Source organism: Limulus polyphemus, unplaced genomic scaffold (assembly GCF_000517525.1).
Source record: "Limulus polyphemus unplaced genomic scaffold, Limulus_polyphemus-2.1.2 Scaffold1149, whole genome shotgun sequence".
Lineage (NCBI taxonomy): Eukaryota > Metazoa > Arthropoda > Merostomata > Xiphosura > Limulidae > Limulus > Limulus polyphemus.
The window spans coordinates 208567-223227 of NW_013666759.1; the positions used below are offsets into that span (position 1 = coordinate 208567).

The 14661-nt window shown below is 35.2% G+C and overlaps 1 protein-coding gene across 1 annotated transcript in view; it reads right to left on the reverse strand.

Moving 5' to 3' along the window:
* The window catches only part of LOC106462357 (protein GDAP2 homolog), a 136517-nt gene that overhangs the window by 43216 nt on the left and 78640 nt on the right, over positions 1-14661 (reverse strand). Inside the window, exons 7-8 of the mRNA XM_013922275.2 lie at positions 12943-13108; positions 12525-12678 (exon numbers count right to left, since the gene is read on the reverse strand). Of these exons, the coding sequence (XP_013777729.1) occupies positions 12525-12678; positions 12943-13108 (320 nt within the window). The remainder of the gene's footprint in view (positions 1-12524; positions 12679-12942; positions 13109-14661) is intronic.

Below are 14661 nucleotides of genomic sequence, written 5' to 3' on the forward strand. Positions count from 1 at the left end.
TGTTTTGTTTTCATATATAAGTTGTTTGGGTTTTTTTCATCTAAAAAAAGCGACATTAATTTCTTGACGACCTAATATTAAAAGGTAACTTACCCAGTCACAATCTCACAAAAGAGTAAAGGATGGCAACAGGTGGATGACAGTACCCTGACAAGGAAGAAAGAGCTATTCAAAGTACAGGATAGGAGATCAACATATGAGTGTACAAAAAAAAAGTACCTCCAATGGACAACAGGTTTGATATGCAGATAAGAGAGAAGATGCATGATCAAAGTGAAAACACAAGGAATTGATTACGGGAAGAAGGATACATGAAATAAAAGGCCAATCAAATCAAAATCCAAACCCAATGGGTCAGGAAGGAAGAGAAAAAAAAATTACAGACAAAGCAGTGGAATAAGGAAAGGAAATCGTGAGAAATGGATTCAATGCAAAAAAAACCCTGAAAACAATGAAGCAACCCAAAGCATGTACTGGATCGACCAATATGAAATGTGAAAGATTGTAAGAAATGGAAAAGTCAAAAGGAATATACCACAAAATGTAGGTAAATAAAAACGATCCCAAAAAAAAGGAAACAATCAAGTCGATACAGCAGAGAAAACCAGATTCATGCTGGTCATGAAAAGCAATGAGAAAAAAGTGAACTGGAGAGACATGGATGAACAAACATTTTGGGGAAAAACTGATGGAAGGAGAAAAAAACTGGATGTAATCCTGTCTGAACATATCGACAGCTAGGATGATGAACTAGAGAACAAAAACAAAACAACCTGGGAATTGGTAAAAAAATTCAAAAACTTCCTATGGAGGATTGCCCTACAGGAGGCAGAATCACCAAAAATTTGGATGATTGAGAGGTCACTCCATGGACGAAAATGTGATGGGACTGGAAAGTCAATCGGCAAGAGGACAAAATACCTGGAACACGTCCCCTCCCCGATAGAACACGTATATTAAGTGTGTGGATTTAAAAATGGAGATCCACTATTTACCACAAAAGAAACATGAATGAATGTCCCCTTGTGAAACATGGTTAGTCAAATCTGGAAAAATGAAGAGAATAAACGAAAGCACAATGTACTGGCAGAAGTGCCAGGGTGTGAAGGGAATAAGACCTTTCGCCTGGACAACATAGTCCGGAAGCCTCCTACTGATTGAATCACAACCCCAACCACTGGAGATGAGCATCAGGAAAGAGAAATAATCTAGAAGAGGGGAGGAAGTGGGAAACCTAACATTGTAGGGGACATGATCATCTATCAACGATATAGATGAAGAGAGAAGGAAGAAAATTAAGAGGAAAATCAACTGAATGGTTCCGATGGAGGGGTGTTTAAAACTATACACCCTAAAGAGACAAGGAACTGGAAAATCCAACTACCCGAGTTCACTGTGGAAGGAGTTATGAATATGTTAAGTAAGCAAGTCCAAAGGGTAAGGCAACAAAACTGGAATTGAATCACGTGGTAAAATAACCTAAGATGGCATCCCAAGAAATGGAAAATAAGAATGTGTACTGTGGGCATTCCCAGACATGCGGAAATAGCAAACCCAAATATGATCAGAGGCTATATATGAAAACTGAGAAGACCCAAAAAATGATTGAGGTAGGACCAATTGATCCAGAACCCCAAACAGCACAGAGCATACAAGCCCACAGGAAGAGCTGGTAAATTGAGGGACATGTAAAAGAATAAAGATGACAATATTGTAGAGTGAAACAAAAAATTTAATATAGCATGGCAGATACCCCATGTGATGCTAAATGTATAGGAGGAGTTTCAAACAATGGACTGGTGGAGAAAAAGATCTGACTGTAAGTCCCTATTAGCAGTGGTAAACAAACAGCAGCATCCCACCCAAGAAGATACCAAAATGAAACAAGTCACGTGTGAAGGGAAAAAACTGAAGATGGCAAACCCCCCCCCAACATGGAGGTAAGAAGCAGGAGTTATCCCATAAAAATTCCTAAATATAGGTAGAACAACTAAAAAAGGAGGTGGAAGGTAAACATTACCTGTAGGAGAGTAGTTAGGGTAATATGAAACTGAAAAACTAGGTAAGGGAGAAATTGGATAAGATTAACAGAGATCTGAAGGATAAAATCAAGAAGAAAATCTGCCTGAAGGTAAGCTAAGGCCAAAATTATTCAAGCCCATATATGGCGATGCTTGCAAGTATCTATTCTCAAAAGAGAGACAAAAAGATCATCAAGGAGAAGAAGAATATACAGTGAAACGTGTTTAAAAAACAAAACAAAAACTGAAATAAGCCTAGCAGATTCTGCAGTAGAGGCCTGGAATGCAATCCATGATAAGGTGGTGGAAAACCGACAAAACCTGGGCCATCTAATATAAGTTCACCCATTATAGGAGGAAAGTGAGTAATATTGGGAGCAAGTAGAGTGGACCCCATCCCCCAGGGGCTCACACAAACGAAATTAAGGGTAATAAGTATAAATTATAAATGAAACAAAATTAATGGTAAGACATTTGGTAGTGAACAAAACATATGCAATACATATTATGTGTTGAAGAACAATAAAATAGTTAACCGAACTAATGATTAATCCAAAAGTATAACCACAACTAAACCAAAAATAACAGATATGTGTTCAGCATAATCAAACAATGCAAGACAAAGGATATCACTAAGTTCTAAAATAAAATATTAACCTAACAATAAGTACAATAATAACTAAAATGAAATAAACGGTAATTTATAAAATGAAATAAGTGTGTATTAACAATAACTTATGTATGAGACGTGATGTATGGAAGTTATCATTTTTAACACTGAAACTGTATTTCTGATAGGTACTTACATTCCTCACCCATAGCTATCTTGACTTTCATTCGCCCTCTAGGCATTGGTAAACTTTTTGAAAGTGAACCAGTCTTTTATAACCCTATATTATTTGCATCATTGCAGCAACATGTGCTGATCATGAGACTACCTTCCACCAATCCCATTGTGCCCTCCATCCTAGCACAGGTAACTGTACCTTTGCGGCACAATCCTCACTTTCAAGAAGTGGCATATACAAACCCAAAAACACTGGCAAAAACAGATAATCAAGCAGAGAGTGACCACTATAAAGAAAAGCAGGTGTACCGCAATTAAAATATGAGGCACACCTGTGGGGTATAGCACTACTTCTGGAATAGGTATGCTCTTCACCCAGTAATGAAGATAAGACACATAGAGCAGAAACGAATAGAATAGGTGGCTAGAGCTCGAGGAATGTATATGAATAGGCCAAGTTTGGTCCGACCGGGGAGAAAACATCCAGGGGAAGCCTCTTGGTATACAATGGATTATGTCAAGTGCAGTCCATCTGGGCAGAAAACATCCAGTGGAAGCACCTTGCACAATAGATTTCATGCCATATTGTGTCCATGATATGCAACATAACGATGATAGCCCTCTTCTCATAGAGCGAGTACAAATGCCAATAAGATTGTGTTATTGTACAAAATCCACTTGTGAGGAAACCTCCACTGCAGCGACTGTGGAACAGAAGTGGCAAGGACCCTGTGCTCTACTAGAATAAATAGGGGGGAAGATGCATTTGGGACTCCGGAGGAATGGCCCACCAGAAACAGTGCAATGGGTGTCTGCAGTACCCTATTTTGAAAAGCAGAAAGACCCAGACTGTATGAATTACAGGTCAGTAGGGCTGAGCAAAAATCATTATCTGCTTTATTCATGAAAGCCATGAGTGATAGTCCTCAGGATATATATAGATAGATAGACAAGATAGATACTGAAAAAAAAATGTGATACATAGAAATAGATACACCACTGGAAAAGTGTCCGGTGGTCTTACAGAAACATTCCATCGCCACATTGAAGTGTTGGTGAAGTATACAGGTATAGTGCTAAGATATATAATTCAGCATACCTGACCAGGCAATACCCACAACCATGTGGGATCCTGAAATATGATGTACAGGAAATGATAAAAGAGAAAAAATAATATGATGACTTACCCCAGTCACAGGTGAACAGACATTTGTAGAATTGCACCAGAAGGAAGACGATATCAGCCCGAGAAGGACACAGGAAAGTTGTGCAAAGAAATAGTGATGTTAGGTTAGGGAGTTGTCCACATACTAGCCTGCATGATCCCCCCCAAATGACGACAGAGTCGAGCAGCTAGAGACAGAATTAGATGACAAATTAGGTGTGAAGAAACAATATGTAGATGGTGACCAGCCAGGGAAACATCAGGGGAAACAGGAATGCTATTGAACAATGAGACAGGGACGAAAACAATGAAAAGAGAGCGTATAAGGCAAACAACAGAGCAGGGAATGAACTGGACAAAGGACATGATCAAGAAATTAATGGGAATACAGGTAGGAAAAGGAAGGAAAAGAAAGAGAGGTAAAGACAAAACCTACCCAGGCAGCCAAAGTCCAGGGAAGGAATGTCAGATTCAGATAACAAAAAACAGACAGGATAGGAAGAACAATTTTGAGATCCCAAATCGGTAGAACAAAGGAAATTTGTTGGATGGACCAGATGAAAGAAATGGAACAACCTGAGGAAGAGAAACTTTCTGGAAGAGGGAGGTCGATAGGACAGCTCTATAAAGAGCAACAGTTGAAACAGACAAAACCTGAACAAACAACCAAATGAAGATCTAGGACAGGTGAGAAACAGAAGTACAGGAGGGATCAAAGCCCTGGGATAAAAACCAAAGACTGAAGCAAGACTTATGCTTCTGGTACATAGACAAAGAGGAAGAGCAAAAGGTGTAGGCAATGAAAGATGCAACACAAGGGGTGAGTCCCTGAGCTGAGGCACAGGACCAGACAAAAGACATACAGAAAGACAGAGTATTGTGACATCAGGATGAAAAATGACTGATTGTGTTGAACAGAGGAGTGAACAGAACAGAGAAAGGGGCAGGATCTGTTGCTCCATGAAAGGCCTGAGCAGAAGGAACTATGTCATACAGAGTAACCAACAGAACACAAGGAGAGGGGGTCTAGATAAGGGAAAAGGCCCAGAAGAGGAGGAGTCTGAATGGAGGGTTAACATACAGGGGCGAGACCCTGAGCTGAGGCACAAGACCAGACAGAACAGAGAAAATTATAAGGTGTGTTTCTCCAGTAAGAGCCAGAGCAGAGGGAACCACCAATATAAAAGAACCAGCAGAGCACAACAAGGTTTGGTCTGAATAAGACCCAGAAGATTAGTAAAATCGGAGGGTAGGCATATAGGTGAAGACCCCTTCAGTCTTGACTGAAAGCATCTATCTTCACAGCTGAAGGGTGAGGAACTGAAGATTAAGAGGAAGAAAGTGTGGTACAACAGTGAATGGGAAACACAAAGAAATATGCAGTGTTCCCTGTTGAGAACACAACCACAGAAAAATGTGAGGATGAAGAGACCACTCTGAAGAAACTGGTAGGGACACAATAAGAGATCAGCCACAAGAATCAGAACTCTACAGAGTAATCATGTCAAGGTCATTGGCCCAATATAAAATATCTAGAGTCTGACCAGACAGAGATCAATATGTAGTTCCCCCCTTTCTAGGTGATAAAGCTGAGAATAGTGGAATTGCAGAAAGAACCAAACCAGATACAGAGCCCAATGAACTGACAAGGTACCAGGATGTGGATATGGAGACAAGCCTCCTCGACTGACCACCAACCCAAAAACTCAGGGGAATCAAGGAAAATTGAATGGTCCAAGGGATCGTGAGGGAAGCTTCACTTGTTGAGAAGCATCCAATGATGGAAATGCATGTGTATCTGACACATGGAAATGGGCACTTTCAAGGAAGACCACATCTCAAAAGAGAGAGAACCTTATGGACATAGAGAGAAAGGATGGCAAATGTGTCTGTCTACTCGATATCCTGGAACTAAAGTGGAGAAGGCAGGGCTTGACCAAAAAAGGAAGTGAAGAGAATCCCCAAATGAATAAGATACTGTGATGAGATACTAAAGGACTTCTCCAAGCAGAAAAGAAACCCACCTGAAAAGCTTCTTGAAGAAGGAAGTGGGTGTGAGTGACTGACCAGGCATAGGAAGAAATGAGCAGAAGCCTATCATCCATGAAATGCGAGTCTGGATACCCAATGAGTAAAAACACATACAGAGCTGATGAAAGACAGTTTGTGAGTGCCCAGAACATGAAAGAACATGACAGTGGGACATAAAAACACACCAAGGTGAAAGGTAGGACTCCATGGTGAAGTGAGGTGACTGCAAATAAGTATACAGCCAGGACTGATCAAGAAAGGGACTTTAAAAAGACAAAGAAGGACGGGAGTAAACTCCTGGTTGAGTGGGCTCCACATGTTAGATAGCTCTGTTGTGTAGTAAGACTGAGCAAGATGACCAGACAAGGTACAATCCTGAGGAGGATAAGGGGGGAGATCTGAGAAGTGAGTAGAGGGGGAGCAAAACGAAAGACAGGAATCGTCACAGAGAACACGTAAAAAGAATAGAACTGTCGTGAAGTGTAGCATAAACTAAAGAAATTGAAGAAAGTACACAGAACTAATGAATGAACAAAACTTAGAATAATGTAGTCTACAAAGAGCTTAAAATAACACACCTGCAAAACTAAAAAAATTGACCAAAAACATAAAACAATAAGTAACACCTAAAGTACAAAACCACTAAAGGAACTGATAAGATAAATGACCCTTAAACATAGAATGTAAAAGTTGACTTAAAGAAACTATATGACAAAGGATATGAAAAAAACTTACCATAAAGAATATGAGAATAAAAAGGCACCCAGTTAACAAAAACAAAGGTTGACTCAATACGTATCCCCAATTAGACATGATTAGTAGTAATGATAAAAAAAAGGAACTTATAACTAAATAACATTAACAGTGAAAAAATGTAAAATATTAAACCAAATTAATGCAAGAAACAAACTCGAAAAGCAAGTTGTAAACTAAAGTAACCTAGATAGTAAAAGAAATATAAAATTTGCATTTACACAACATTGATCAGAGAAGACATGAATGACGTAAATGATCGAGTGTGGAAATTAGATCCATACACACTGAAAAACATACCACAGATCTCCTGGGAAAAAGAACAATACCTATCTTGAAAGGAAAAAATCGCCAGCTGAACGTAAGACAGAAACTCCCCGTGAACAAAAGTCTGTGCTTCTTCAGCAGACATCGTGAAACCTAAGACTGAGGCCTAGTGTTATAACCACTGTCTACTGATGGCAGGAAAAGCAACGCCATAAGAAACCCAAATTCATATAAACAAAGTAGAATTCGGGAAACAGAAACATCTCAAACACAAACAAGTAGAAACTTGAAACTGATTTTAATTGGTGATCAAGCACAATCAAAAATTGTGCAGTCACATGAAGAATGTAAAACACACGTCTATACAGGAGAATACCAATCGAGAAAGTGAGGATTGTGCTGTAAGGGTAGAGGGAGATACCTGTGCTAGTATAGAGGGTGCAATGATATTGGTGGGGGGCACATGATCAGAACATGTTGCTGCAATGATGCAAAAAATATAGAGGTATAAAAGTGTGGTGCACTTTCAAAAAGTTTACCAATGCCTAGAAGGCAAACGAAGGTCGAGATAGCTATGGGGGTAGCAAAGGCAGTACCGTTTCGGAAGAAAAACAATATAGTTAAATGAATGATTGATATACCAGTACGATGAATTACAGGTAATCCTAAAATAACAAAGATCCTAAGTATCAGTGGTATAGGAGAAAGGATACAACTAAGCCTAATTTCTAACCTGAACACAAACCACAACAATATAACGTCTTATCTTTCCAAAGTCGATGGACAGTATGTCCAAATGTGAGGGCTCTCAAATTTAAGGTAAGGCCCGACGAAGATCAGTTCATTGGATTATCAGTTTCCTGATGAAGTAAATCTGAAAATCTTCCCATGGAGTATTTCGATCTGAAGCCTGCGTAAATGTGCTAATAGAACATATAACTTCCAAAATGGTAATGTAGAATTCATAATGCAAAATAATAACCAAACTCAACTGTTTTGGCAGAAACAAATAAAATGTTTTTGTAATGAGGTAACAAGTTCCATAATTGGGTAGAAATATAAAATAATTCCACTTCTGAATAGCTGAACAAGTTACAGATATCACTATTGTATAATAAAGACTAAACATGTTGAGAGAAATTAATACAAAGATACAGAAAAATGAAAATACTTGAAGAGAGCACAAACTAAATGTTACAACACGACTTCTGCCAAATGAGAAGTGATAGTTTGGTAGAATGGAATAGAGGGAGTCACGTGTCTAGTGAATATGTTGCATTCTTATTGGTGGATGGTTTTCGCATGATGATTTGCATGAAAGACACATTGGAATCAGTCAATTTGCATATAGAGGGCAGCACTGAATGAGAATAGCTATTTATGTGAGAGGAGGTAATGTACCATATCAGAATTTATATTTTCAGTTAAGGCATTACGTGATTTTATTTCTGTGATGCTTCCTTTGAATAATGTGTCATTCCACTGCATTAACATTTAAAACGCCACATGTCGATACTGGTGAATCACTCATACAAATTTTGCTGAATGAAACTGAAAGTGATTGATAACTAGCACTGCTTGAACATAACTAAAATCACTAGTTAAAGCTTACAGTATTACTGAAATCTTTGGAATAAATGTTAAAGTATATTTGAAATGTTTATCTTTTGTGTGTTAATCAAAAAACCACTATTTAAAATCTTCAAAAGATAGGTTTTTATACTTTTTATTATCTGTTGTTTAAAACAAATTCTTAAAGGGGTAATGAAAAATAATTGCGACATTTGAAAATTTGTGATTATTAGTTCAACCTTCAAGATCATAAGTTGGTTAATCTGGCTAGCCTGTATGATTTCTACTGAAGGTGGCAATAACAACTCTAAATAATTTCTTTATTGAACTCTTAGCTGATTTGATCCTTGTCTTTGACCAAGTAGCCATCATAATTGGTCATAAAGCTAACAGGCTGTGTCTATGACCAATAAAACTAACATAGCTGTAAAGCATTCTGGATGCAAAGTTCTTGGAGAGTGCCATAAATGCAATATATGAAAGTGGCTAAAATTATGTATCTGGCCATGTACAACGGGGCAGTGCATTTTGTGTGTACTGTATACATAGATAAAAGTTTCATGAAACACAAAATAGTCAACTAGGAAGCTTTAAAAAACTCAAAAACACAAGAACATAACAGAAGTATCAACCATTAACCCTTTTGTGTTGGTGTTGTTCAGATATTATTGATTAATTTAGTTTTGTGAGTGAATGTTTTATTACCGTTTAGTTTTGTTAATAATTCTTTGATGTTGAGAACGTCATGTGCAATATACTGACATTGAGAATATAGAAGATTAGGTAATAAAGATATATACAGCGTGAGATGAGTGGGAAGCAGCAGACGGATAATAGCAAAGAGAATAAAGTTGGTGTGAAGTTAACTGCCATAGAAGTGATAGGCCTAATGTTTAATATGTTAGAGTGAAACTAACTGTATAAAAGATGATAGAAGGATAATTTTATTCTGTCAAAGCGTGGTTCTAAAGTAATTGAATCAGCCTGGGTGTATTTTGACAAAGGGAACAGAGGATCTTCAGAAAAAAGAAAACTAAACGAATTATGGTAACTTGCACCACAACTGCAAGTGAATCACACACAGAATACTAATGTGATAATAATATAGAGAAGATAGTTTGACTTGTCAACTGAAATTCTAAAGTAATTGAATAGACCTAAGGAGACTTTTGACAACAAGAAGAGAACAATATATAAATAGTGTTTATGATATGCTTGTAATCTCTTGGCTGTGGTTTCGCTAGATAGTAGATAGGGACAGTGGGAATCTCGTTAATCCATTCATGCACGTCACTAATTAGATGACGAGGCATTTGGCTACCTTAAGAGAGTGTTTATGATATGCTTGTAATCTCTATAGTGTGAAGACTTTGTTGTACATACGTTTGACTTGTTCCGTATATACATATATATTATTTGAAAACAAGTAAAGTGTGTGCTGTTTATTCCTCATTGAATTTATTGCTATCAAGTCAGACACCTACTGTAGAAGAATCCTAAGACCAACAATAACATAGTGCTACGACAGCGGAAGTCACATGATGCTTCTAACACGTGATGAGATTCTCAAAGGATCATGAATTTTCCTGGCAACTCTAGTTTGTTCCAGGCGCCCTCTGTTTTTAGTATATAAGCCGGGAAATAAAGTGAAGACAGAATTGCATAGATAGACAGATTGAAGAGATAGATAATTGAGTCAAGTGAGCAGTAGGCACCGTAAGTAAAGTGTGTGAATCGCTGTGAATTATAGCGTGTGTTTATAAAAGTAGTTAAGTTAAAGTGACTGGAAATTCTGTGTATTGCAAGGTTGTATCAAGAAAGAATAAAATAGTTTTAATTAAGAAAGGACTTGTATCGCTGAAGTTTCTCGGAAAGAATTTCTATAGGAAATTAACAAACAAGCAGATACGTAACAATATTATATATTTATACTATTAAGAAATATAAGTAAAAGCCATTTATTTTGACAATTGGCAAAAAAAAAAGAACTTATATATATATATAAATTATTTTTAAAATCTGACAGTCAGGTAGGTCAAAGTTAACATGTCAAAACTTTTTACAGAGTTACATTCAAAAGTTATTTAAACAACTTTGTTCTCAATGTATATAAATAAACTTGGAATCAAAATGTAGTTAGTTAATAGATAAAAATTTGAATATTATATAAGTGTTAAGTTCTTAATATTATAATGAAATATATAAAAATATCATCAATCTTCCCTAGTATGAGAACTGTTACATTTGCTGTCAATGTCTTCCCTCGTCTTTAATTTATTTACCACCTGTCCGAGTACAGAATTTAATGAAAATTACTTATTATAACATAGACATTACTTAACTCAGGCAAAGCATAATTTTTATGGTCTTCAATATTGTTTATAAAACCGTAAACTAGAAAATGAGACCCACTTGTCACATCCTCTCTTTCAGAGATTACCAATAGTTCTCTCTGACATTTTATATTACATTATTTATAACCAATAGAAAGTCAAAGTTTTAATCTATCAAATGACATGTTATGTTACATTATTTTCTGTACAGAGAATTGTGTATTTTGCTTCCATTTCAAAACTTTATTCCCGTGGGAAACACATCAACCAGCATATCTGTATTTTTATTGGCTATTATCATATAGTTTGAAAATCAGAAAAATTATGATACTTATAGAACAATGTTTGCTTTTGGCTTATTATTATACTGTGTTCTTAGGTGCATTATTTAACTGAATAAAAATTATTTAGTGTAGTAGTACCTTTTGTATAAAAGTGAGCTTAAGTTTCATCGACATTTGACAGCAAAAAATAAGAAGGCCCAGGTGAGTACTAGATTTCTTGTTTTTCATGTGTATTCTTTATTTATTCTTTATTATCAAAGTAACTAAAACGTACAAATTAGAAACTTATTAGGTTAGATAAGGTTATAATAGGCAAGATAACAAAAAACAATAATGGTAATAAAAATTCCTCATGAAGTATGCTTTGTAAGCAGCTTGTGTGTTACATAATTCAATACAGTAATGTGAGTTGCACGTTCAGTGTCTGATTTACAACTTGTGTAGCAGGAATATTAGTTAGACACATTTGAAAGAGCAATTAAACAATAAAATTAACTATAAATAGATGTATACTGTTACAAGCTTTAAGCTATTTGTGACAAACAATTGTGGTTTTCTGTTAAAACTTGTAGTCATTCCAGAAACAAAAAAAGGTATTAGATTTCTTTCCTAATTTTTGATGGTGGTTACAAGGTCAATCAAATCAAATGACCCCGTAAAGAGTTATAAGATAGAAAATAACAGAAAAATATTTTTTCTGAAAAAAAAAAAGTTTGATAATTATTTAGACAGTTTTAGGAATTATGCAAATGAAATTATAAAATTTTCTGACAAAGAAGAGTATTTTTAATCTTAACATGAAATTGTGAACTTGGAACATTCAACACTCTGACTCCACATAATTACAGATAAAGTTTTGGTAAAAATACTTAATTAAAAATTCTGATTTTTTGTCCACAAAAGACTTTTAATGTTTACTGAAAGCTTGCAAAATTTCATGAAGATACATTAAATACTTTAAGAATTATGGTATGTATACCACCATGGTTACAAGGTCCTGAAAGATACAGAAGCCTGTTGCAAAAGTATTTAACAGGGAGAAGAATTATTGATGACAGATACAGCTGGAAAATCTATATTTTAAGTAAATAGCCAGAAATTCTGCTAAAAGTTACAATATGCACAATATAGTACAACTAAATACTTTTAAGCACAAAACCTAGTACTTTTTGTCTTTCTGAATCTAATAAGAAATGGGATTAGAAATGACTAAAAATTAATCCAAATTAATTTTCTTTATAAATGTTTTTACACTAATAAATAGCAAAACAAAGCAAAATGTAAGTAAAACAAGAATCTACTATCACTTACTTTATCAAAATTTATTTCAGAGAACTTAAATCGATGACCAATAAATGTTATTACTGGACGGCCAAACCTATCTTCTCCACTGTGATAAAGACAACGTATATTTTCTATTGGCCTCAGGTCTTCTGTTTTGGACCTTCGAAGCATCCTTTCATATCTAAAAAAAAAATTGTTTAATTATTAGTATCTCTTAAAAGATGTTTTAATTGCAATACCACAGAGATATAAAAGTCTGCAGAATGTTTTTCATGATGCTTAAGGTCAACTGTTAGTAAAGTTCTGATGTAAGAAAATTTTATAAGATTAATAATATGTGACTATTGATGCTTAATAGTGTTTTATAGCAAAATTATTTATTTAAGCTAGTTGTGTAGTACTGATAAGAAACTTCCTGCTATTGTTTCCAAAAGAAATAACATACTTGTTCATTCTCTGAACTTCTGTAATCAGCACATTAGAATATTCAGTGACTTTCTGAGAACTTTTTCTTTCTTTATCTACATCTCCATGCATTTTGGCAAAAGACGTATTTCCAACATTTACAGAAGACTCCAACTGTTCAGCTAAGTCAAAATTTTTCTCTAAATCTAGAACAGAACATACACATATATCAAAACTCCATGTTTAAGAGGTACAAGTAAAATGAAGAAAATTAATATTACTTTTCAGTAGCATCTTTGATGCCATCTGATTAAACTGACTTAGCTACAACTAAGTAAGTATATAAAATATAAAGATAAATGCTGACAATATCTAATTTTGTAAAGTAACTACAACATTATTCAATTGTTGAACATTATTCACATCATTAGCAAAATTACAAAAAGAGAGCAGCTTTTTTTTACTAACTGTAAGAATGGCTTAATTATTTCAAATTTTTTCATTCCTGCAAATTTTTACATACTATTTCTCATATTTCTATTTAGTCAACACTGCATTTGGTTCTAAAGGTTAATAAAAACTTCAGAACATACTTACTATATAATACAAGAAAGACATTTAAACAAGAACACTGTAACTTAATTAGAGAGGCCTGGCATGGCCAGGTGGTTAGAGCAACTCACTCATAATCTGCAGGTTGTGGGTTCAAATCCTCGTCCCACCAAATATGCTCACCCTTTCAGCCAAGGGGGCATTATAATGTGACAGTCAATCCCACTATTTGTTGGTAAAAGAGTAGCCCAAGTGGGTGGTAATGACTAACTGCCTTCCCTCTAGTCTATCACTGATAAATTATGGGTGGATATCACAGATAGCCCTCGTGCAACTTTGCACAAAATTCAAAACAAACAAACAATTGATTAAAGAGTACCATATATAAAATTTTTATTTGTAACAGTTTGTTCACCTGAACAACATATTATGTATAAAATGGGCTAAACAAGCATATCAGAGACCTCTATGGTTTAGCTGTTCCTAGCTTCATGCTAAATTTTAAAAATCCCCATACCTACAATATCATAATTATTGAAAATTATATATAAAAAATGTAAAGTATTAAATAACACACAATTTATAAGTTTTTGTATTTATACTTATCAATGATAACAATAATGTAGGTATATGGATTTTTAATTAATCCCCAACTTTCAACCATGGAATAAAAGGAAGGCAACCAGTCTTATAATGTACCACATCTCAAACCTGAGACCCGCAGTTTGATATACTAACCATCAGGAATGCGCAAATATTTATAAAAGAAGCTTTGATATAATTCTTGTTTGTGCAATTTGATAATATAAACAGTCTCAACCACTACTGTTTGTGTTGTATCCCACCAGCTTGATGAATCATAGTATTGTACAAAAGGCCTTGTCAGCACTGGATATAGTAGATATATTGTGGTTATTATATTGTTACACATTATTCTTTACTTTTAGTTTTTAGTTCTTACAATTATACCAACAAATATAGTGAATATTATCACCACATAAAATAACACAGATTGACAAACCAAGATTATGTTAAAATATACAAAACTACTATAGGTACTAAGATGGGGGGTTAAAATATTTCATACTTTTTCAATATTTAGGATACTTTCTCAACTTTCCATGAGTTTCTGACTCCTTTTTTTTCCTAGGTTACACCATATTTTTTTGTATTCTATGGCTACCCTGTCAGGTCTGACTTTCATAAT